Genomic DNA, 25,735 nt, shown 5'->3' with positions numbered 1-25,735 from the left:
AAATGCTTCAGGTTACAAACTCCGCTAACCCAGAAATAGTACCTCAGGTTAAGAACTTTGTTTCAGGATGAGAACAGAAATCATGCTCCGGTGGCGCGGCGGCAGCAGGAGGCCCCATTAGCTAAAGTGGTGCTTCCGGTTAAGAACAGTTTCAGTTTAAGAACGGACCTCCAGAATGAATTAAGTTCTTAACTAGAGGTACCACTGTAGTAAAAAAAAGTAATGAAGTTTTAGTGTGCCATGATTGTATCTCATATCTGAAAATACTTAAGCAAGCCTGTCTGTATGCAAATGACTTGTTTGTAACTTGTTAAGATCATATATTCCAAGGTAGCGGAAGACCCTCCGCAATTGCTCCAATTTGGGCATTAAAATCCCCACAAATATGTATAAATGCTGTGGGAAATTTATCACTGACCTGCTCCAGTAAGAAAGTTAAATCTCACCATATCCTGGTGGTCAGTGACTGACTATTAATAGGAGGAATGTAGATGTTTAAAAGCAAGGTTCCTAATTGTATTAGCTCCTAACAAGTCTGGACCTATTGACCAGTTAGATAAGCTTTCATTAGAGGAATATATTGCAAAACCTCTTAACTTGGGATAAGGCATACCCAGCCCCATTTCTTGCACATTTGCCATGTAAAGAACCAGGGCTGTCCATATAAGGCTAATAAATTACACCGTGCTGCAATTGCTTTATAGTTACCTCCGTCTCCCTTGCCCTAGCTGCTCCAGTTCAGGATTTCTGGACAATGGAGTCCCAGATGATTTATTTGAAGCACTGTGGGTCTGTGCTCGTGTGGTAACCATATTAAAACCATTAAAACTGCAGAATATCCCTCAGTCGAGATGAGCTTTAAAATTCCTTATCAGCAGAATGCTGAAAGCCAAATCAAAAGTTGCCCTCTCAGCACCTTTCCTATAATTAACATATATGACTTTTAAGTCCTCGTAAAAGTAAAAAAAATAAGCTCCTTGCCTGCATGTTGCAATTAACATGAACAGCTGAGCCAATTGACTTTAAAACTAAGACAAATTAAAAGAGACTGTGTAGCTCAAAGGACCCGTCACCATCCCCACCCAAAAATCCATGTTTTTTGAGAGGAGTAATTAACTTCAGGTTTCCCCCCCTCTAAATTAATTTTATCTCTTTCATTTTCAGTGTTGTGCTTCTGTTAAGCCAGAAACAGACACTGGAAGAATTGAAGCAAACAGTTCAGCAGTTGAGATGCACTGAAGTCAAGTTTGCTGCCCAGAAGGAACTTCTAGAACAAAAAGTGCAAGAAAATGATGGGAAAGAACCGCCACCTGTTGTAAACTATGAGGAGGATGCCAGATCAGTTTCTTCAATGGTAATTCCTATGATTATTATGGTATAACAGTGGCATGAATGGTGTACTTGTATGGGGTTGCAACAAGCAGTGACTGTTAACTGCAGGATACAGCACAACTACAAGGCATCCTGTTTCACTTTAGAGTTACTTTAATGATACTTTGATGAATTAGGATCTTATTTTTTTTAAATAATTTTTTAAAATTGAATTTTGGTGCAACTGTAAATACAAAGAGAACACAAGAATGAAGATCTTACTCGATAGATTGCTTTAAAGCTGGATTAAAATTAAGGTGGCTAGTAGTGCATCAAGACCAAAAAGAAAACAGGTTTGTATAAAACTTGCATAAGCGAATTGATATGTATAGATTGAAATTCAGAAACGATTGCTGTAATTTAAATGAAAGGGCAGCACTTATTAACATAGTGAGGAAGTCTGGGGCCAAAAGACCTGTGTGTCTGGTGAATCTACTGCCCAGGTTCTAATTGCAGAAGGGCAGCTTCAAGGCTTCATTGACTAGGATAGCTATCTCTATATCCTCTTTGTCCAGAACATTACATTTCAATTACTAGGGCTGTGCACCAGATTTGACTAAGTCCTGAATCCTGAGCCACGTTGTGCCTATTTGGAGGGATTCAGGCCTTGCACAAGTCAAGCTGAGATAGCCACAGATCCCTGTGGGTTGTGTTGAATTACCCAGAGGGATCTGGGGCTGTCAAGGATAAGGCATCAGGCAGGAAGAAGCGGTGTGAATTGAGTTCCTTGTGACTGACAGCTGCCTATTTTGAGAGAAGGTAGGACCCTAATGCCCCGTGACTCTCCCTCCTGCCTGATACCCCACTTGATCAGTACCTCTGCATAACAGCTGTTGAGCAGAGGCATTGATCATGTGTGGCGTGGGGTGATCCTTGCAAGTGGCTTCCCTACAGAGAAGTCACTTGCAAAGCAGCACCCTGAAGGATAAGATGCCTTCAGCTGCTGCGTGGAGGAGGCATTATTTCTGCATGGTATGGGTCCTGGATTTCCTGCTGACATCATAGGGTCATTGGGTTGGAAGCTGTAGCTCTGCCCTGAAGACGAGGCAGGAAAAGAAATTATTTTGGAAGAGGGCAGTTTATTAGTTTCTGACTATCCTGGCAGAATGGACTTTATAGATTTTGGGGACTCAGTTATGTTCTTACCTTTTGGAGTAGGATATAAAACTCTGGATCTCAAATTCTAATTCATAATATCTATGAAATTGTGTGGCTTGGCATTGCTTCTGTTTCATGGCAGGCAGATAAAACAAAAAGATAATTCATTTTATGATAGTTGGTAAGCATGCATCGATACGTGGGAACGATTCACTAGAAATTTCTGAGTGGCTTTTCTCAACATGCAGAGGTTTGGAGCTTGTGTTTGGTGAAGAAAATTTTCTGTCATTTTTTTTTTGTTCTGCTTGTCTGCATCACGTCAACATGACATCTTGATTTGCAGGAGAGAGGACTTCATGACATCTATATCTCATGCATATGAAAATATGCATTTGATATAATTTATTTCTGTCTCCATTAGGGCATGCTTGTTTTCTCATAAACATGTCCAAATATACTGTCTCAATACTGACTATTGTTTCCCCCTCCCTCTCTTTTCCCATCTAGTTGTTTTTCAAATGCCAAAGTTGCATTCATTCCCCTATCACTATTATTGGTATGCAAAACATGAGATGTACATGCTGCTCTGGACAAACTAATGTGATAAGGGCCTCTGCTAGAAAGTTTGCAATATAAATTAGGTATAGCGTAGCAGGAAAAATATATATACAGTGGTAGCTCGGTTTAAGAACAGTCTGGTTTAAGAACAATTTGGTTTACGAACTCCGCAAAACCGGAAATAGGGTCCCGGTATGAGAACTTTACCTCGGTCTAAGAACAGAATCCGAACGGTGGAAGGGCACCAGCGGCGGGAGGCCTCAAGGGAAAGTGTGCCTCGGTTTAAGAACAGTTTCGGTTTAAGAATGGGCTTCCGGAATGGATTAAGTTAGTAAACCAAGGTACCACTGTATAAAGAAAATTAACTGAGAAAAGAAGAAAGTGTTGCTCTATCAGTACTTAAGAAAAAGTAAATTAGCTTTCTGATAATATTGCCTTGGCCATACTAACCATAGAGGCAGCTTGCAACTACTTTGGGTGCCAAAATGCCTGGAGTGCTAACCTCACCTATGTAAACAGAGAGCACCACTGTGTGGCCTTTGAAGGCGACACAAGGGACAGCTTAGTAGCTGGGTGATATTCCCTCCCTTCTAGGAAAGATAAATGAAAGCCTTTTGATCTTCATGGAAACACACTTCGCCAAATATGTGCCTGTTTTGATGTGGGGGCATTTCACACGCATACCTCTAGCCATTTCCTGGACTTTACACCCTAGTCTTGGAGACTAGCTTTCAGAGGGAAAAGGGTGCAGGGAGTGTTGGGACTGGAGGGCGCTGGAGGATCCATTCCTACCCCATGATAAAGGTAAAGGGACCCCTGACCATTAGGTCCAGTCGTGACCGACTCTGGGGTTGCGCGCTCATCTCACATTATTGGCCGAGGGAGCCGGCGTATAGCTTCCAGGTCATGTGGCCAGCATGACAAAGCTGCTTCTGGCAAACCTGAGCAGCACATGGAAACGCCGTTTACCTTCCCGCTGTAGCGGTTCCTATTATCTACTTGCATTTTGACGTGCTTTCGAACTGCTAGGTTGGCAGGAGCTGGGACTGAGCAACGGGAGCTCACCCCGTCACAGGGATTCGAACCGCCGACCTTCTGATCAGCAAGCCCTAGGCTCAGTGGTTTAACCACAGCGCCACCTGGGTCCCTTACCCCATGATACTTGTGTACAAATGACTACTACCTCCCACATTAGTGCTGTCTATCTTTGCTTTGTAAGATGGGGTTCCCCTACCCTTAATTCAAAGAAGAATGCTAAACACATCTTTTCTGTAATGATTGTGATTGATCATCCATTTATCAGAATTTCTTCGATAAAACAAAAGTATTTTGTTGGTGAATTATATGTAACCTTCTCTCTTATCTCACCATGCTGTGATTCTTAGTCATTCCTGAATGAACATTATTTATTTAATTAGAAGTTAAATTGTTGTTTTCATTGCAAAGCAGGTCATCCTTTTGACCTTTTCAATTTTGTTATTTAATTCTTCTTGACTTAAACAACTATGAATGCCTTATGCATTTCTGGTTTATGATCAGCATCATTCTTTTATAAATTTACAGTGTTGTCAAGCACAAAAATATATATTCAGCAGCATAAAAAACCTTGCTATCTCAACTATCCTTAAGTAAATTATGCAAAGCTTCTGTATGCAGATGAAGTATAAGGTTTAGAGTATAAAGTATCTGTAAAATAGATTCTTGATCAGATTTTTTTTTAAATGATCATTATTCTAAATTAGAGTGTTACTGATCGCATGGGTTTCAGTTTGCCATTCATTTAAATATTGTAAATGTTTTTAGAGAGGGTTCATTGCTCAGTTTTTACTTGCCCTCCAATACGGCATGGAAGCTAAGGAGTGAATGGGGTAGAGCTTGGTTTTGTGTTGCTCCCTTCACCACTCCCCTCATCAGAGTGTGAGTCATTCTTTCAGATAAACACAGGATCTCCTTGTATTTCATTTCCATCTCCTCACTGTGAAGGAAAGGGTGTGTGTGTGTGTGTGTGTGTGAGAGAGAGAGAGAGAGAGAATGCTCAGAACCCAACCGTATCCCTTTCTAGGGGGTTAATTGGACTGTATGTTACATTAATTTGTTTCCCATGCTTCCACTTTCTGGTTACCCTTATGGAATTGAGAGAGCTCTGTCACCTTGCTTTATGTCACTGATAGCACTGGCCTTCGTCTGGTAGGCTGGTTCCCACAAGTTGGTCATAGCTCGGCATTTAGTGGTCTGCCCCTGTGACACTATTTCTGCATATGGTAAAATAAATAAATAAGTGGGTCCCATAATGCGTATTTGCATTGAAAGGTGCTTCCTAGGTGTGGAAAGTTGAGAACTGCAGGTGTAGTAGTGTTGAATTTGGGCAAACCAAGGCTAAGCTCCTGTTGCTTCAGCCTGTAGCTTGATGGGTGACCACCCTGACAGGCCTATTGGGAAGATAAAATATATTAATTCCATGGATCCCTGAACTCCCTGAATACTTAAGAGGAGGGTAGGGCATAAATGTGATAAAAATAAATGCTGCTGATATCAACATTTTGATCTTGTGGGTAGTTTCTGTCAGCTTTCTCTCATATGGTATCCATAGCATTTTAGTGTTTATTAACCTTAAGGGCAGGATTCTGCAGCGAAGAGAAATTGTGACATAACTTTATCATGCTCACTCATGATTGCATGGTGATTGTGAAATTTCAAGGTTCTTGTTAGAATCTTCGTTTCCTCTTTCAGTTTCCTCCTGTGAAATGGGATCAAGTTCCCTGTCTATCCCCCTGATCCTGATTTAAAATGGGATAGTAACTTCATTTGTATTTGGTAGCTTTTCCTTGGAATAACTTAATTCATAAAACTGTAATTTTGAGGTTGTGTGTGTTGTATTCAGCTTATGTACTTAATAGAGATTTTACATGTCCATTGAAGCAAATAAAATCAAGTTTGGTGATTTGTGGACATAGGGGGGAAAGAAAGAAGAAACTAAGTTGCTTAAAACATTTTTGTCAGCATTTTTATATGAAGAATTCCAAAGTGAGATCTTAAGAATGGTTGTGATTGAAGCTGAAGTTAGAAATATTCATCTTGGCATTAAATCAGTGGCTGTCTAATAAAAGTATTCATCTTGTTTTTGAAAGCTATATTTCATTACTGCAGCAAATACATTGTGGGAACATCAAATGTTTTATCTGTTTTCAAGAAAGTGAATAATAGCAGAATAACATTAGAACTCTTTGTTGAAATGAGGGTATGTAAATGTATGGAAGGAAAACAATGTTAACATTACTTCATGACAGCATTCTGGAGGAAGTTAGGATAACTCTGCTGTTCCTAGATGACCAGGGAAGGAAACAAGGACAAAGAGGTCTAGGCACTAAATTGTTTTGGTGTTTTTACCACGAAAGGTCTCCTACATGATGAAGTAAAAAGCCTGCCAAAAGTGGGTCCCAGAACTGCTATATCCAGTGTCTGATCTCTTCCTTTCCCAATTCTTAAGAACACAGATGGAGAATGGGAAAAGAGGGCTTGAAAATTGGTGATGAAGTGGGGAGGCACTACCTCTAATAGCAGACTCAGGTGGCCAGATTTGGCAACCATTGCAGATTCTGCCTTCTCTCTGTAGCCTGCTTTGCCCCCTGTGCAACTGGTCTGAAAACCTGCTCCAAAAGGAGCTAAATGTCAGTTGTTCATAGTGGAAGAGAGACTCTGATCCATCGTTCTATAAGATTTGCAAGAGAAGTGTATATTATAAAAGTTTGATGTGGCTTTAATTATATAATGGCCAGGTTTGAATGTAGTGCTAATAATCTATGATTTAATGTTTCGTGTACAAACCTTTGACTCCTATAGCGATGGGGAGGGAATTGGAAAATTTCACTTCCTTGTTCAACCAGCTGCTGCTCCTTATGTGAGAAGTCTTAACTGCGGTTTAGGGAAGCTTCCCCAACCTAGTACCTTCCAGATGTTTATGGCTGCATCCCTTATCAATCATTTCCAACATAGCATACTGGCTGGGACTGATGGGAGCTGTAGCTAAAACATGTGGAGGATACCAGTTTGAGAAAAGCAGGTTTAGCAGAGTAAGTCAGGATCAGAAACTCTGCTATGAAGATACCTGACTCTGTGAATCTGTATCACTGTCCAGTGCTTTAAAAAAAATGTTTCGGGGGACTCTCATTTTCCTACTCATATTGAAATACTGCCCCTCAATGAGGCCAAACTTAGATTCACAAAATGTTTAGGGGTATGCGTACCCCTGCGTCCCCCCAGGAAAAAAAGCACTGTCAATGTCCATCACAAATTGTTCATATCATTGACAAAAAATAATAGTTCAGTCAGTCAAAGATGGAATGTTAGGTATAAAAATCGATCATATCTGGGTCAGTTTGCCAGTAGGTGGAGCTCACTGCCAGCTTAAAGGTATGATTTTGAAGAAAAACCTTGATTTAATTCACAAGTTTGTTTTTTTAATAAAAAAAATTACCGTATGTTCTCTTGTATTAACTGAAAAGGATGGTGATGTGACAATAAGTAAATGGTAGTGTCAGAGATGGTTGCAGCTACTCTTGAGTAAAGACGCGCCACACCATCTTGTCTTTCAGAGTTTTATTGTGCATATTATTTACAGTGCAAGAACATCAGCAAACATGACTGCTCAGTCCGTGTCAGAACCCCACAATGGCTTCCTGCGGGTTTTCTCCCAGCATAAAAGCCTGGGCACCCCAAAGAGCCGTCCCCTGGCCCTACGCGTGGGTGCGCCTCAATTCGGGCGTCGGAGGGAAGGGCCGCCTTTCTGGTTGCCCTGTGTCCGAAAGCCCTCCGTGCTCCTCCTCCCCTATCCCTCTCTCCAAGCGGTGCTGGGGCTCTGGTACATGAGATAGCCCTCTCTCCACTCCGCTAACTTCCTCATTGCTTTTTCCTGACTCGCTGCTTGAGCTGATGCTGGGCGAGGAGCTAGTGAGGATGATTTGTGGGGGCTCTCTGTAGAGAGACCCCCTGACAGGTAGAGTCCATGATTTTCTCCCAGCTTGACCTTATCTGACTATTCTCCCTACTGAAGTGAAGCAAAAGTATGCCTTGTTATAATTTGGACATACATTTGCGATTTAAGGCAGTCTCCTTTAGTACAGATAAACTTTTTTGAAAAATCAAATGGTTCTCTTACCTTATGGATACCAGTAGTTGATAGGCAGCTTTTGCCAACCTGGTGCCTTCCAGATGTTTTGGACTACAGCACATCAGTGTTAGGGGATAGCTTAAGCAGCATTTTTAGCTCAGGCAGCATCTTTAGAGTTGGTGCTTGGTTTTTAGGGTCATTTTAACTGTATGTGTTATTTAATTACATTCTCCCCCACCTGACCACCCAATACTACTTGTATTTTTAAAAGCCCTCAAGATAGATTTCTGACTCTTAAAAAGAACACAGGCATCTACTTTCTGCTATGCTGAAAAACACAGCCCCCCCACCGACTATGCATGTTGATTCAGAAGCACGTCTCACTTTGTTCAGTAGAAGCTTCTTCCAAATACAGGATTACACCCTCAACCTCCAATTGAGTGAAATCTGTCTCTTGTCTCAAAGCAGATAAAATTCTGAAGTAGATAGGCTGCATGAGCAAAGCATTTATGTCCATAGTTTTGGATTGCACTGCTTGGTTGTGCAAATAGTTTGTTGAGGACATAGAAGAGGGCCTTCTCAGTGGATGCTCCCAGATTGTGGAACTTGGCTAGGCTGGCTCCTTCTCTGCTTTCTTTTGACTGGTAGGCAAATGCGTTTTTGTTCCAATGCTATTGGGGCAGGGTTTTAAAAGGTGCATCTTGTGCTTTTGTGTGTGTGCGCTTTCAGATAGTTTGAAGTGTTTTCAGTGATGCTTTTACTAGAGCTACTTATTTACTTGGGCATTTTTAGATATTTATATTTATTGTGTATGTTTTAGTTGTATCTGCTTGCTGTTGTTATATATGTTGCCTCTGGTGCTTTACTAGGAGAAATGTGGGATATAAATAAAATGAATAACTAAATAAATAAGAGTGGCAGCCAAGTATGTTTTAGCTGTTAAAGCAACCAGTTTCCTTGTTGATTTAAATCACCTTGAATTAAGCCAGTCCACCTACTCTGCTCCAGAGATCAGCTGGTCACAAGGTTGTGGATTCAGTTTTGGTCGATAATTCTTTGAGGCTCAATATTCCTTGTGACAAGATTAGCATTGTCAGCCACATGGTGAGGCCCACATCCCAGTAGAGAGCCTACTGTCAATGCTTTAAGAACCTGCTGCTGCTGCTGTTCTTTTTTCCTTGGTGTTTTTTGCTCTCAGCTGTCCTTTCCAAGAGAGCTGCCACTGGGATGGGTGAGGAGAAGGAGCCAACCTTTACATGATTTGTCCTCTCCCTCAGGGAGGTGGTTTGGGTTGGACCTGGTGGAAGAGGCAAATGGATGGGCAGCAACAAGAGGGGGGCAATGATAGCAACTTGCCCAAAAGCTCATCAAATCCTGGAATTGGTACTGCTTTGTGTTATCCGCATGCTCTGCCATGGCTTGCTTTCTTTTGGTATCTCTGAATAAAATCAATGCATTTGCTTCAATGCTATATTTTAGTTTGCTGCTGTTGTTTTTAATTAAGATGCACTCACTCTTGGAGACTGCTGTTTAAACATTTCCATTATATATAGGATGTACAGTGTGCCACAGCAGAGCCAAATGCATGCAAGTGTTCTAAGCATTTCCAGGAGTAGAATCTTCATATCTAAAGTGACACAGGAACTCTGTCAGATTCTGGGGCATTCTATCACCGCAGTAACTGGAAGCTCAAGAGTATAGCCTGGAACACCTGCTCACCAATGGAAGCATTTCAGTAATGCCTTAAGTACTATGAAAGTGCTTTCTTTATAAATCAGAATGGAGTTTAAAAAAAACCTGTTGACTTGTATTGCGGTGAGCCTATAAAAAAGCGGAGCAAATGACTGATCGCTTGCAACATTTTTGTTATTGGGTGAAGAATAATCTTGTCTGGCAGCATATGGAGTGAGATATAAACTGATCATTTTGCTAAAATTTGGAGATTTGATTTGAAATTGGGTACAGTTGAGTTGAAGATTGTATGTCTGAAGTTTAGGAATTAGCACCATTGCAAGAGAATTATTTGAGATTCCTTATCGCTGACACACAGCTAGATTTTTTGTTTTTGTTTGGGGCCAATCATATTTAGCATACTAGAATCCACTATGGACCGGAAACGCAGCAAATGTCCGGGGTTTGAGGAGAAACCAGACCATGAACACCATACTGCACATGAGACGGTTGAGTCTGGGGTTCCTCCAGTTTCCTCTAAAGCTCTGGTTCCTGCGGTCCCTTCTAAGACCCTCACACCTTCTACAACTACAGGAAGCACCAAAGTTTCGGTAAGATTCTAAAAGTGTTTACCTCAAGAGAATGATTTGTACCATAATTTTATGGTGCTGCGTTGAAATTTGCTCCCCACTCCCATTTGTGCTGAGTCAAGCTGTTCTGGATTTGTATTTGTTTGCCTTGTGCTCATATTATTTATAATTTCAATGGCTATGATCTGACTTGGCTGTCTTGAGTGCAGAGGTTGGGGTTGTTGTTGTTTTTGCTAATTTTATTCATGTGAGTGTTCCATGAGTTGATGTCTGGATCCAACCTTCTCTTATTGAAGGTGTATTCTTAGGGTAACTTGTTAAAGCAGCACAGGCGTACCCCATTAGTTAAGGACAGTAGAATCACAGAAGTAGCGAAAAAGAAAAAAAAGGTTTCACATTTATAAAAACAGCACTTGTCTACCCATTAACTTGAAATGTGGTAAGCATAATTGACCTGATGGGGGTGTACAAATTTGCTGAATCTCAAACTGATCCAATAAAATTTGCCACAGATACAGTGCTAGAAATTGACACTGACCCTGTTGGAGTAAAAAACAGTTAAAAAAACAACCACATATATCCAATTTCCTTGAAACTACTGCTGTACTTTTATCCAGGCTTTGGGGGGGGGTAGTAGTTCCTCATTGGTTTGGTGAAGTTATGAGCAAAGGTTCAAAAGTTAAACTTTCTTAGCAAAGCAAGGCTGGCCATACACAAAATTAGTTTTTAAAGCAAGCTTTTGGCCAGGACTACAGTGTTTGCAGAGGGAGCTACCTAGTGGAGGCTGTGTGCAATGCCTATTAGATGTTGGTTTGGCAACATTTTTGGACCCACGGGCCCATTTGGAAACCTGAGGAACTGTTGTGAGGGACACCACCTCACACTGGGACACAGACACATGAACCCTCACACTTTGCTCCATACTAACACCCCTTTCTAGCACTTTCTAGCACTCAAACCCAATGTCTGCTGCATCAGACAGACAGAAACCCTGCACCACACTGAAACAAACCGTGAAACACACATAGGCATTAGGCACGGCTTAACTCAGGGGTCAGCAAACCTTTTCAGCAGGGGGCCGGTCCACTGTCCCTCAGACCTTGTAGGGAGCCGGACTATATTTTTTTTGGGGGGGGGGGGAGAATGAACAAATTCCCATGCCCCACAAATAACCCAGAGATGCATTTTAAATAAAAGCACATATTCTACTCATGTAAAAACACCAGGCAGGCCCCACAAATAACCCAGAGATGCATTTTAAATAAAAGGACACATTCAACTCATGTAAAAACACGCTTATTCCCGGACCGTCCCCGGGCTGGATTGAGAAGGCGATTGGGCTGGATCTGGCCCCTGGGTTTGCCTACCCATGGCTTAACTCATAGGAGGATTTCTAAAGGTAAAGGTTAAGGGACCCCTGACCGTTAGGGTCCAGTCATGGACGACTCTGAGGTTGCAGCGCTCATCTCGCTATACTGGCCGAGAGAGCCGGAGTACAGCTTCCAGGTCATGTCGCCAGCATGCCTAAGCCGCTTCTGGCAAACCAGAGCAGTGCACAGAAACACTGTTTACCTTCCCGCTGGAGTGGTACCTATTTATCTACTTGCACTTTGACGTGCTTTTGAACTGCTAAGTTGGCAGGGGCAGGACCGAGCAACGGGAGCTCAACCCCTCGCGGGGATTTGAACCACCGACCTGATCGGTAAGCCCTAGGCTCTGTAGTTTAACCCACAGCGCCACCCACGTCCCTAGAAGGAAGATTCCTACAGCCATATAATAAACCTCAGGTGCTTGATGAAAGCAGTAAAGGACCAGGACAATATGGGACATATTTTTTCATTCCAGGCATCTCAACCTCCCCATCTGAATTTGGGCCTGAAAGATGAAGGGAAAGTGTTTGCGCGTGAAAGGCAAGTGGTAAGCAACACAGTTTCTGATATGGCTCTAGTTCATTGCTGATCATGGGGCATGTATTCAGCTTTGGGTTCCATTTTCCCAGCTGAGGATACTTACTAATAAGGAGATATCATTCTCGCTCTTCTTGCAGTATTCATTGTTATAAAGAAGCCAGTGAGTGCTGAGGATTCTCCACAACTTACTTACTTGAAAAAAATATGTAAAGACTCATAAAACGCTGTTCAGGTTACTCATTTCAAGAACATGATTTTGATTTGTTTATCTTGTTTCTTGAACTCTATTAAAAAGAGCCTTCTGTAAGAATATAATCTTGTGGAGAAATGGTAAACAAATGAATGAATTAATATTTTGAATTAGGCTAAACCTTTTAGGTGTTGAACTTGGTTACAGCATGTTTGGTACATGTTAAATAGTTTCCTGAAAACTCGTATATAATTTTAATGCTCAATCTAAAACTGCTTGCTCTCTGAACTAGGATATAAGCTCATGTGAGAAACATGGAGACAATAGACTTTGTTCCCTCATTTTCTTCAATCTTAACTTTAGTTCTCCACATTTCTGCAGCAATTTGCTTAAAAAAATTTTTTTGAACATTTTAATGTGGATTTCTCCTAATAAACACATTTTTGTATGCAATTTGTCTAATATACAGACCTGAAAACAAAATCCCATAATACACATCTTTGTTATTTTCACCAATACAGTGGTACCTCCGGTTGCGGACGGGATCTGTTCTGGAGGTCCGGTCGGATCCCGAGGTTTCCGCAACCTGAGAACCGCTTCTGCGCATGCCAGACTGCTTCTGCGCAAGCACGCACAGCTAAAACCAGTAAAATACTTCCAGGTTTGCGCGTGCATCCTGAAGTTTATGTAACCAGAGGGTTACATAAACAGAGGTACACCTGTACTTGCATTTTAATTCACAACTTCTCATATAATGCATTCTTGTAGTCACTGATTGTACCCAATATAGTGGTAAGGTAAAGCCACATAACAGTACATTTGTTCTGCTACTGAAATACTTTGTGCCAGTGAAATGTTGTTGCTGAAGAGAATGTATAAGCAGTTTGCTAGTAACTTTGTGCACCATCAGCTGCATAGTGAGTTTCTTCTAGCGCAACTATAGTTTTGGATTCTTCTGTTACACAATATTAAAATACACTCAAGAACCCTTGTGGTGATGGGCAGAGAACATTGAATACAGCCCCTCTGCATTGTAAAATTTGGAGAAGTGTGAATATCAAAGGGCGGCTGATTTTCACTTTGCATATTGGTGCATATTGAGTAGTTTCTCATTAAAATGCAAACATAATAAAATTTCTCTCCCATCCCTAGCTATAGCTCACATACATGGCAACCCTAGGCATGCTTACTCAGAAGTAAGACCCTCTGAATTAATTGGATTTCACTCTGAAGTACGTGTGCCTAGGCTTGCAGCCTTAAATGCTGAAGGAAAGAGATGGACAGAGCTCTGGGCCATATTTTTTTAAATTACTTTCAATCCTCCCCTTTCTCCCAAAAAGGATCCCAGGGCAGTTGACCATTTTGCTTCAGGCCATTAGCTGATTGGTTCAAATGATGCAGGGAAAGAAGTTACTGTGTTGAAAAGAATATGGAGATACAGTGGTACCTCTACTTACGAATATCTCTACTTACGAATGTTTCTACTTACGAATGGAGCTCCGTCCGCCATCTTGGATGCGGTTTAGATAGGATTTTTTCTACTTACGAATTTTTTTCTCCCAATGCATTCCTATGGGATTCGACTTACAATTTTTTTTCTACTTACAAATGTGCGTTTGGAACGCATTAAATTCGTAAGTAGAGGTACCACTGTAATGCAGAATTTTTGAAGAGGTTTATATACTTTGGTAGGTTTGTTTCATTTACTTCCCCCCACCCCCTGCTCTCTGTGTGTGTGTACAGTAGTTTTTTTTTTTACTTTTGCAGGGCAGTAAGCTTCTGCTGTAAGCATATGATAGCACAGTTGGATTGCTGGGAGCAACTCATGTTCCTAAGGTAGCAAGATCACACCAAAACCCATCAACAGATATGTTTAAATAAGCATATCTCTTTTTTTATAATATATTTTTATTAATTTTCCAATTAAAAACATTTATATCACATCCATTATTTCAAATTATACAAATACATATCAATCAAACCGAATGTTATGCCAAATCATCTAAAATTTTCGGGGTTCCCATGCTTCAAGAAATTGGGGATTCCTCGCAACTGCCCACTGCCGTCTTTTTTCTAAAGTCCAAATCATCACTCAAAGTCTATAATAGTCCCGATCTTTCCCTTACAGTCACATAGATGTTTTCCTCTTTCATTCGATTTTTTCCCAGCTGCTGAGATAAATATCAAACGAGATTTCACATATGTTCTTTCTCCTGTGTGAGTTAATCAGTCCAGCCTCCCCATAAATCTTCTTGGTCTGGAGCGTCCCTGTTGCGTCGGTCTTTCAACACGAAGCAGCGCCATCTTAGAAAACTCAAATCAGTTTCATTTTCTTCTCATAACTATGTAGATTAACGATCTTTATGAAATTTACAGCTTTTCCAGGCAGAAGATCCAGTCATCACATTATGCATAGACTCTTGATAAATTAGTGGCTCTCCTTGCCCTATAGCTGAACTTAGCTTCAGGTCGCTGTTCAAATTCAAAGTGCGTCACATCTCATAAATCCTCCGAACGCCTTCCAGGCACTCCTTCCCTCCAGCTAGAGGGGGGCTTCTCTCGTCAGCAACTCCACATCTTCAAAAAATATACTCAGTATCAACAGTTTATAAAGTTCAACTCACACAGATACCTTTTATTTCTCTTTCGTTCCAAACAAGCCAGAACATCACGTCTGGGAAGGTACGAAGTAACTCATATGCAAAAAATAAAAAAAAGACTCACTTCCCTTGTCGTTCCGTCCCCATCAATCCTCCTTTCAGATAAAATACAGCCTTTGACTCCTCACCCTCAGCAGCGTAAATTCCTCGGCAGTAAACAGAGCTTCTGCCCCTCCTTCTGAAGTATGTCCATGGATTTAAGCCTAATTATCTTCTTTAATCATGGAAATCCCCACCATGCAAGTTAGCGTCCGGGAGTTCCGACATTCCTCATAAGTGCTTCAGCCCAAGCCCCCCCCTTAAACAATCGGAGTGGGTTTGGGGGCATCGCGGGCCAGCGGCCCCTCTCCGTAACCCCCGGAGAGGTAGGGGGGTTGCCATTTACTCCCCTAGCAACCGCCAAATTCCTTATGAAGGTCGGAGGGATGGAAAATAGGTCAGCCATTCCTGCAGGCGGAAACCGGAACCTTAAATAAGCATATCTCAGCTTTTTATTTATTCTTTCTGGAGTGATAATGGTGAAATTGTGAATACCATTGTTTCTCCCTAAGGGAATGTGGGCATAAGCAACAAACATGCAAACACACAGAATACATATAACCTTCTATGTGAATATTGTAGGTGATCTTGATGCCTATAGCAATAGCTTTTCTGGGAATAGAATGGGTTTCTGCTGCATAGAACCAAATCAATGGTATTTATAGGAATGAAGGCATTTTATGTTCTGGCAAGGTAGAGTTGAAGCAGAAAATCCAAGGGTGTCCATGGCTGACAAAACACCAGATTGTATGAGGATATGAAATTATAACAATAACACTTTTTTTAAAAAAGTTACTTTTAAAATTCCTGTACTTAAATCAACAAACTATGTATTTATTCAAACATCAACAGACTGTACTTTCATAAAAATACAGCAAGGGGCTATACAGCATGCAAAATTACTATTGGATCAATAAATAACTAGTTTGGGGAAAAGAAATTCATGTTCCAAAGGACTGCTTGAATAAGAGAGTTTTCAGGAGACACCTGAAAGTCAGCAGGGATGATTTCACAAAGAAGGGCTTGCCATCCTAAAGGTTTGGTCCCAGGTAAAGGTAAAGTTGTGAACCATTAGGTTCAGTTGTGGACGATGCTGGGGTTGTGGCACTCATCTCGCTCTATAGGCCGAGGGAGCTGGCGTTTGTCTGCAAACCACTTCCGGGTCATGTCGTCAGCATGACTAAGCCGCTTCTGGCGAACAAGAGCAGTACTTTCCCGCCGAAGCGGTACCTATTTATCTACTTGCACTTGATGTGCTTTCGAACTGCTAGGTGGGCAGGAGCAGGGACCGAACAGCGGGAGCTCACCCCGTCGCAGGGATTTGAACTGCCAATCTTCCCTTAGGCTGCACACCCAGGTTTTTCCTTTTCAGTGTGGCTCACAGTGTGGGACTTGCGTGTTACAGGTGATATGAAATCAGAGTGTAACAAAGCATTGTACATCTTGGCTATTACAAATAGACCTCTTGATGAAGTATGTATTTATAGTCTTGCTGAGCTAACTGCCTGACAGAAACAGCCACCTTGGTTTTTAATCTGTTCAGTCTGCATATCTCTTTCTGTTTCAGCATATGAAAGGGTAAGATTTATCCTTTAATACAGTTAATGTAAAAAGCTAGACTGGTTAAGAGTGCATTTCCTTCCCTATCTCACCAAAAGCTGATCAGGGTTAATTCCGTCAGGCTTCTGTTTTACTGAGATAAAGAATTTTCAGTATCTCTCCACGTGAGTTTCTTAAGCAGAGGGTAGACCTGCCAGATAGTCGTATCTAACTAGATTTTTAATAAACTTATTGCTTGTGAACACCGAGGTGCAGAGATATTCACAGGGAAGGTGGTAATTTTAGGTAGCTTGGAGGCATGATGTTTGCAAAGGCACCTTAATTGGCTGTAGGTTTTTCATATTGAAAATGTAGTTTTAGAACTCAAGAGCTCATGGAACAAAGCTCTGCCACCGCGCCTGTAACTGATATTCTGCAGTACATTGAATTGCCAAGTATTTTGGATACTCATTAAATATTTCAGTAGTACTAAGAAGCTGACTGCATCTTTTTAGGTTTTATTCCTCTTGCTTAAATATTCATATATTTAAACTGTAAGATAACGGTTTTGTGAAGAACGTCAAGGGTTATGTTCATCACCTATTTTGTTGAGTATCACCTATGTTGTCAACAAAATATTTGGTACCCAGCACAAAAATTAGCACTGGTGCAATGGGATCTCCCCACACCCCACAATTTGTGTTCCCTTTGCCACCCTCAGATCTGCTCTGGAGGGTTAGGGAGACACAGGGAGAGGAGAATGTTCAATTGTGCAAGGAGAAATTATTACGCAGATGGTATGTTCACATTAGCGCTATGTTGAATACTATCCTTTATAATAAAGCAGGTAGTGGGTTTTCTTTCCACACTATTTTCAGTCCTTTTCTTATATGCAGCGAGTTTTTTAAAAAAATGAATTCTTAAATGTTATAGAAGGAGGCTATTCTATGGGCTAAGGAGAATGTTTCAGTAAATGAAAATGTTCCCATTGCTATGGCAGTTGCCTCTTTCCTTGTGTTAACTACTGTGTATGTATGATATAGCCACCCACACCCATACATAAGTAATACTGTAATGTGAAGGTTGTGAATGCTCATTGACACCAGCATTAAAACATTACTGAGGCATTTCTGGTTTCTGTTGGATTTAAAACATGTTCAAGACGTAGTTAATTTGTCTTTGGCTGAAGCTTGGCAATGCTCTGATGACAGAGAAAACGAAACGAAATGGCCATAGCCCAGAGAATCCTGCAACTAAGCTTAATGTCGCATCAGGTCTGTGTGTTCATTACTCTTCGTTGCATTACGAACCTCTTTTGAAGACTTGTGGGGACAGGATTTTAAAAGCAGCCTGATGTGAGATCCATCTTGTATTTAAATAAGTAGTTAGGAAGAGGCAGGCTAAAGCCCATAGGTATGCTGAAATAGCTTTCTGGGTTATGGCCAATGAGTAGATATTGAGAATCACAGTCAAGATTGTGAATGACTATACTATACCCTATGGAGAATAAATGAAAATAAAGTGGTACCTCTAGTTGCGGACACGATCCGTTCTGGGGTGCCGTTCATACCCCCAAAAGTCTGCAACTAGAGCGGCGCTGCTGTGCAAGCGTGGAGCGCGATAGAGCTCTTCTGCGTATATGCGAAGCGTGCAGAACGCTTCTGTGTGTGACAAAACCTGGAAGTATATACTTCCGGGCTTGCCACGTTCGCAACCCAAATAGCCGCAATGTGAAGCAAACGCAACAAGAGGTATGACTGTACATACTAGGAAGAAAATGAATGTGTATGTGGGTGAAATTCTTAACTCCCTCTGCATCTTCCTTTTTCTTTCTGCCTTATCTCCCTTTCTACAGCAGCGAACCATATTGTTACATTGGATTTATTGGATGAAATGACTGGGTGTCTCTGTTAGGCAGTGTCAAGATAGTCCAGGCAGGAACACCCAGGGATCATCGAATAGTAGAGTTGGAAGGGACCCCAAGGGTCATCTAATCCAACCATTTGCAATGGAGGAATCTTTCCACAGCCATCCCTGCGTGGACTCATACCATCAATGTTTTGTTTAACATCAAGGCACACTGACCCATTGTGCCACAGGATATAAGGGTGTGCACAGGCAATGCAATGTTTATTCAGTTCAAATCTTCTTTAATTACCCTCTCTTTCTCTAGGAGCTCTTGGTGCTATGTGAGATTTTATTTATAGGTAGCTCATTTCAACACGGTCTCCTATTAGCAAATGCAACATGCTTTTCTGCTCTTGGTGTATATGATTTACTAAGTCAACTTTGTAGTTTTAAAGCTTGTTTAGACACTTCTGCATGTGACAGACTTAAAAATTGTCAACTGTATAACACTTTTTTTGGGGGGGTGGCAAATTAACAGTACTGTTTAAATAAAAAGGTAAACTAATTAATTACAGATCACATTGTCTGATAATTATTATTATTTTATCAGGGTATGAGCTCATTACATTAGTTAAGGACTGAAAAGTGAAGCTGGTGTTAAGTTTTGTTTGAAGTGAGCTAGCCCTGCAAGGAAACAACTGGTTTTAATGTTTTCATAACAGTTCTTTATTCTTCAGCAGCCATGTTTATATTTCCAATAGATGTCAACGCCATCATGAACCAATTATTTCATTTCATGACTATATAATCCTTAATGTGGCCAATACGTTTCACAACTGAAACTCCTATTTGCAAGATAAAATCGCTTCAGCTTCACTTGTGAACCCAATTCCTTTTACCAGCCTTTTCAATCTGTTAATTTGTATCTACATATCTCTATTAAATTGTAAAGACCTTCTCCCCTCTGTATTTCATACTGAGAAGGCACTTAAAGAAGGGACCCTATAGATCAGGGGTCCTCAAACTAAGGTCCGTGGGCCAGATCCAGCCCGCCAGGGTTCTGAACACAGCCTGCCTGGGCAGAGCCAGCGCTGCCACCTTATTTCCGATGGAAGGAAGTGCAGGATCACTGCTGCCCCATTTCCCCATTACAAGCTCTGAAATGTGCTTGCAACCAGGTAATTTCCGAGGGGCTTGCTCATGAACAAACAAGGCGGTCGTTCATCTGATCCGGCCATGTTGCAGCACCCCTACCTTGGCCACTTGTGGGTCTCCTCAGAGGAGGCGCCGTGCCGAAAGCCCCACAGGCAGGGAGAGGACGGGAAAGAGGCAGGCGAGCAAACAAGCGGAGGGGGGAGGGAAGGAGAGAAGCAAAAGCTCCCTCGACTCAGGACCCAAACCCTGGAATGCACAGGGTTAAAAAAAGTGATCCCCTGTGGGCTTTGTCCCAGGCCTCTATTCCCTGCCTCTGTGGCTGATTGTGGGAAGGAGAGAGTGCTGCGTACTGTTGGGTGAACGGGTTTTTTTTAATTAAAGATTTTCTTGGTTTACAAAAATATATGCAATGTCTCTCGTAACGTTTTTACAAATCAGTTTAATTTGTCGAGACATTGGAAACAAAAGGGGGAAAGAGGTAGGCGGGGAAGGTAGGCGGGGGTGGGTTCGGGTGGCGATGTTTCTATTTTGCTTAGTATATGTGGGTTTTTTTTGTCAGGGTCGCTTGTGTAGGTTCTCTGCTATTCTCTTGTGTTCCTTTGGTGGTGAGAGATGTTGGGGTTGGCCTAGGATATGGTAGTTCATTTGTGGTTGGCTGTGGTGTTCTTTGTTTCATGTGTGTGTGAGTGGGGTGGGTGGGTGTTTTGGATCAGGTTAGCCAAATTGATTTGTATGCTGTTGGTGGATTTTTGTTGTTGTCTTGTTGGGTTGTGTATGTGATAAAGGGGAGCTATACCGGGGTGAAGCCGTCTTCTTCTATTTGTCCCCATGTCAGTTTTAGCTTATTGGTTAATTTCTCTAGTAAGGCTGTTTCCCATACAAGTTGGTACCATTGGTCCATGCTTACTCCTGACAGGTCTCTCCAGTGTCTGGTTATGGTGTGTCTGGTTACTGAGAGTAAGTCGGTTATGAGTTCTTTGTGCTGTAGGTGGGCATTATTGTCTTGGAAGATGTTTAGCAAGGCCAATTCTGGGGTGATTTCTAATACTTGCTTGGTTAGTTTACATATTTCTCGTATGGTTGTTGTCCAGAATAGTTGGATTTTGGGACACTCCCACCACATGTGGAAATATGTGTCTGTTGAGGTGCAGCCTCTCCAGCATTCTGGTGAAGTTCCTGAGCGTTTTTATTCAAACCCCTCCCCCCCCAAACAACTCTTGCTAATCCCTGCCATAAATAGCTCAAGAACTGTTGGCACTCCACCCTAAAAAAGTTCAAAAACTGTGGCCAATCCTCCCCCCAAAAGGCTCAACAACTCTGGGCAATTGCTTCCAACTGGGTAGATCACTGCCCTAGAATTATAGTACAGTATTGTAGAGTTGGAAGGGACCCTGTTGAGGATGACCTTTTTACATTTGCTCTCAGCCCTCATTTGCCCTCCTCCTACTATGTAAATTTACATCTCCCTCCCTCCCTCCCCCCCCTCTCACACACACGGTTGCCTCGGATGCTAGTTCTACTCAGAGTAGACTCGCTGAAATGAATTAAAAATCCAAACATTAATTTCAATGGATCTGCCCTAAGTAGGATTTAGTTGGACGTAGCCTGTTATTATGATCAAAGTATCTTACCCAGAAAGATCTGTACAAGTCAGTTTATCTGAGTGCATTATTCTAAGGTGGGGGGACTCATTTATTTATAATTGCTTAATCATATGGGACTAAATTGCATTATTTTGTAAGGACCTTTCATAAAATCTCCAGATGTCCTCAGCCTCCTACGCTTTTGCCCTAAGCAAGTTTCCAACCGTTGTTCCACCTCGCTCAGTATTGCCTACACTGACGGGCAGCAGTTCCAGATAGGGATCTTTTCGTGCACTACAAATAAAATGTGTGCAGTGTGCATAGGAATTCGTTCATATTTTTTTCAAACTATAGTCCAGCCCCCAACAGTGTCTGAGGGACAGTGAACTGCCGACCCCCTGTTTAAAAAGTTTGAGGACCCCTGCTGTAGATTATCTTAAAGCAGGCATCCCCAAACTGCGGCCCTCCAGATGTTTTGGCCTATAACTCTCATGATCCCTAGCTAAAAGGACCAGTGGTCGGGGAAGATGGAAATTGTAGTCCAAAACATCTGGAGGGCCGAAGTTTGGGGGTGCCTGTCTTAAAGCATAGATGGGTGGGTACATATGGAAAATAGGTGGTTCTTTATAGCAAGGTCCCAAGTTTTACTGGGCTTTCTAGGGCTGGGAAGGGACCCAGGTGGCGCTGTGGGTTAAACCACAGAGTCTAGGGCTTGCTGATCAGAAGGTCGGCGGTTCGAATCCCTGCAACGAGGTGAGCTCCGTTGCTTGGTCCCAGCTCCTGCCCACCTAGCAGTTCGAAAGCACATCAAAGTGCAAGTAGATAAATAGGGACTGCTCTGGTGGGAAGGTAAACGGCGTTTCCGTGCGCTGCTCTGGTTTGCCAGAAGCAGCTTTGTCATGCTGGCCACATGACCCGGAAGCTGTCTGCGGACAAACGCTGGCTCCCTCGGCCTATAGAGCGAGATGAGCACCGCAACCCCAGAGTCGGACACGACTGGACCTGATGGTCAGGGGCCCCTTTACCTTTACCTGGGGTTGGAACCACTCCTCTCAAATAGAAGATTTACTAGCCCCTGGACTCAAGACAGCTCACTTTCTCTTCCCCCCACCCCCCGTCAGCAGATGTAATATGCTAAAAGAATGAGGGGTACAGAAATAGTAAGATGTAAAAATGTAAAGAATATACAATAGAAAAAACTGATCATGCATCAAGATATAAAGATATGAATTAAATGGTAGTGTTATGTGAGCTCTGTGCAAAACTGGAATCCTCTCCGTCCCTCAGTTGTGCAATGTTCCCTCCAGAGAAGCTCACCTCCATCAACATTGATGTCTTTTCAGTGCCAGGCAAAGACAATTAAAAAAAAAATCCCAAGCATTGTAATATTTTTGAATGCTTTTAACACTATTTTATTTCTTTTAAATGAACTTCTGATACTGATACCATTTAACTGAGTTTTTTTAATGGGAGTTGGGATTTGACCTGTTCCTCCAAGTTTTGATTAGCTACAGTTTTTGGTTTAGCAATGTCTTTGTTCAGTTCACTTTTCTTGATTTAATTATTTTGGTGTCTCCATTCAATTCTTTTTAAACTGTTGTATCTCACCTAAAATATATGCCGTCAGGCTAAGAAGCATACTGGTAATAAATACTGTTAGTATTTTAACAGCTATATTGTGTTACCTGAATTTAGTACCAAATGTGAATTTAGTGCAAATAAATGCTGCAAAATACATGGCTTGTCCTGAATTGAAATGAGGTACTGCCTTTGTAGTGGATAGGCTTCTTTTAACATTAGGTTATCTGTTTCTCCCATGATGCTTGTGCAAAACTGATATTGTAGAGGAACTTCATTTCCTTCAGTAGCTGAACAGGCTGCCCCCATTTGTGCGACGTAGGATATTTTTTTCCAGAGGCAGTAATGTATAAGAAATATACTGTAATACAATTTAAATTCATTGTGGGTGAGGTAATGGTTGTGAGGACAAAAAAATAAAAGCCAAATAAATTGGAAAACAAACAAACAACTGAGGAATTGATTTCAGTCTCTTTCACATGAATTACACATACAAAAAAGCAATCCCCCAAGTTGGAGAGATCATAATCCTTGAAATAACATCAGGTGTATTTATTTTGTTCTGATTATATTGGAGAAGTTTTCCAACTGGGAAGATGCAAGAACACACATGAATGGCTACTCTGGAGTGATTATTCAAATATCTAATCTGTCTACAACTATATTTACAATTACTTGCCCTGGGCAAGTTTAGCATCTAAAATCCTATGTGTTTTCCTACATATTACTTTAGCATTTTATAATTTGTGTATAATTGACTTGGAGATAACATTGTTATAAGAATGCAAGTAAGTTTCCTGCTAGATCAGACCAGAGGCCTATAAAGTTCAGCATTTTATTCTAACAATGGCCAACCCAGGTGTCCTTGTGACAAGTTGGACAGGAGTGCGATATTGGTCTCCAACTTATGTTTAAGATCGTAAGATGAGCTGCTGGATCAGGCCAACACACCATCTGGTCTGGGCAGTCTATTGTCACAGTGACAAACCATATGCCTATGGGAATCCCGCAAACAGCACCTGAGTACAACAGCACGCTGCCCATTTGTGATTCCCAGCAGTTGGTGTTCAGCAACTGTGAAGGCAGAACATGACCAACACAGCTACCATAGTAGCCGTTCATTGGTTTTATAATCCATGAATTTGTCTCATCCTCTTTTAAAGTCATCCATGTTGGTGGTTATCACTGCCTCCTGCAGGAGCAAGTTCCATAGTTTAACTGCGCTGCATGAAGAAGCACTTTCTTTTGTCTGTCCTGAATCTTCCAATATTCAGCTTCTCTGGATGTCCAATAGTTCTAGGGTTATGAGAAAGAAAGAAGAATTTTTCCGTTATCCACTTCGTCCATGTAATGCATAATTCTGTTAGCATCTATCACGCTACGTTCCCTGTAAACAGAAGAGTACCAAATGTTGCACCCTTTCCATCCTTTTGATCATTTTAGTTGCTCTTTCTGCATTATTATGAATATTAAGACTTCGGTTCCACTGTTCCTTTGCTCAGGACATGACAACAGTGGCACAAAAGGATTGTTTTTCCTATATGTGTGCTAATTCTTTACTTTAACAATACTTTCCACCAGTTCTCATGGATTTTTCGACTTATTTCTCTCTGTCCTAAATCTGTCACTGTTGTTGTTTTTTACTTGATGACTCTGGGTTCTAGTATTATAAGAGGAGAAGGGGAAAATACCTTTTCCCACACTTGCATAATTTTATATGCCTCTTAGCAGGTTTCTTATTTGCCTCTGTGCAAAAAAAAAAAAATCCCCATGAAGCTCTAAACATTAAACCCTTTCCTGATAAGGAAATTGTTCCAGCCCTTTAATTTTGTTTACCTTTTCCTCAGTATTGCACACCTGCGATTATACCAATATTTTCCTCCTAAAAATATTGTAAATTAAATTGGACTGAGAGACATTGACTTGACAAGGTCACCTAAGCGAGTTTCATGGCTGACCAGCAAACTCGGCTCTCCCTAGTCTAGATGCAACACTGTTTGCTGTAACACACTGCCTATTGTATGTTCGTACCTTGAGAAAGTATTAGAAGGAACTCTAATTGCTAATTGCTCTGGAAAGAACATTTAAGTACATTAGGTGGATGAATTGAAATGATATTAGTGTCACTTTGAAGTGCTTATCGACATTTCAATTTTAGATATGTGTTATAAATAGGATTTGCGTACTGCGTTGCTTGGTAAATGGAGTTCAGCCGAGGGATAGTGCCATGTTTACATCCAGTTAACTTCATGTGTTGTTGGAGTTCAGTACTTTTAACCAGATTTTGCATATTCAAGCTTACTCTGGCCTGGTTGTCGCTGTTGTGGTACATAATTTCTAGCTTGAAGAAAAGAGTAGGAGATTATACCATTTGATGTGTGCACACTGTCTTATGTGGGAGACCATGGATGTTGTATTCTGGCCTGTAATGAGCTTGTGTACATTCTTTACGGATATCATACCAAGGAATGTGCCAGGTGTGTCACTCTCCTTTCCTTGGTCCACTAGTGCGTTGAGACTCGTTGTTGTTGTTGTTGTTAAAAGGTGATAAAAATATTAGAAACCAGTCCTTTACAAGGCTTATTTTATAGATATTGTACTGCACCATCAGATTGGGTGTGGCTTCATCTCAAGTATTTCTTTCTAGTCAAAGAAGCTGTATACGTTGGCAAGCATATTCTTTCATTTTGAAGCTGCTGTTTTTAAAAAGCCAACAGTTGGCTTTCAGGAACACGGTCTTCTCAGCATCCCAAATGTGTTTGGTGACTCAGCCTTTTGAATGTTAGCATGAGTGCCATCTGGAAGCTTCTTGAAAAGCTGTCCAGCTTTTTCATAATA

At 41.4% G+C, this 25,735-nt stretch overlaps 1 protein-coding gene across 4 annotated transcripts in view; it reads left to right on the top strand.

Moving 5' to 3' along the window:
* FER (FER tyrosine kinase) overlaps window positions 1-25,735 on the top strand; it is a 162,839-nt gene that overhangs the window by 37,415 nt on the left and 99,689 nt on the right. For 2 of the 4 annotated variants that reach the window (XM_035100139.2, XM_035100138.2), the window contains exon 11: window positions 1,165-1,354. In XM_035100139.2, coding sequence (XP_034956030.2) covers window positions 1,165-1,354 — 190 coding nt within the window. The other 2 variants (XM_060280166.1, XM_035100142.2) reach the window with 2 other exon arrangements.

This window comes from Zootoca vivipara, chromosome 11, assembly GCF_963506605.1.
Source record: "Zootoca vivipara chromosome 11, rZooViv1.1, whole genome shotgun sequence".
Taxonomy (NCBI): domain Eukaryota; kingdom Metazoa; phylum Chordata; class Lepidosauria; order Squamata; family Lacertidae; genus Zootoca; species Zootoca vivipara.
This window is presented reverse-complemented; position numbering and strand designations above follow the sequence as displayed.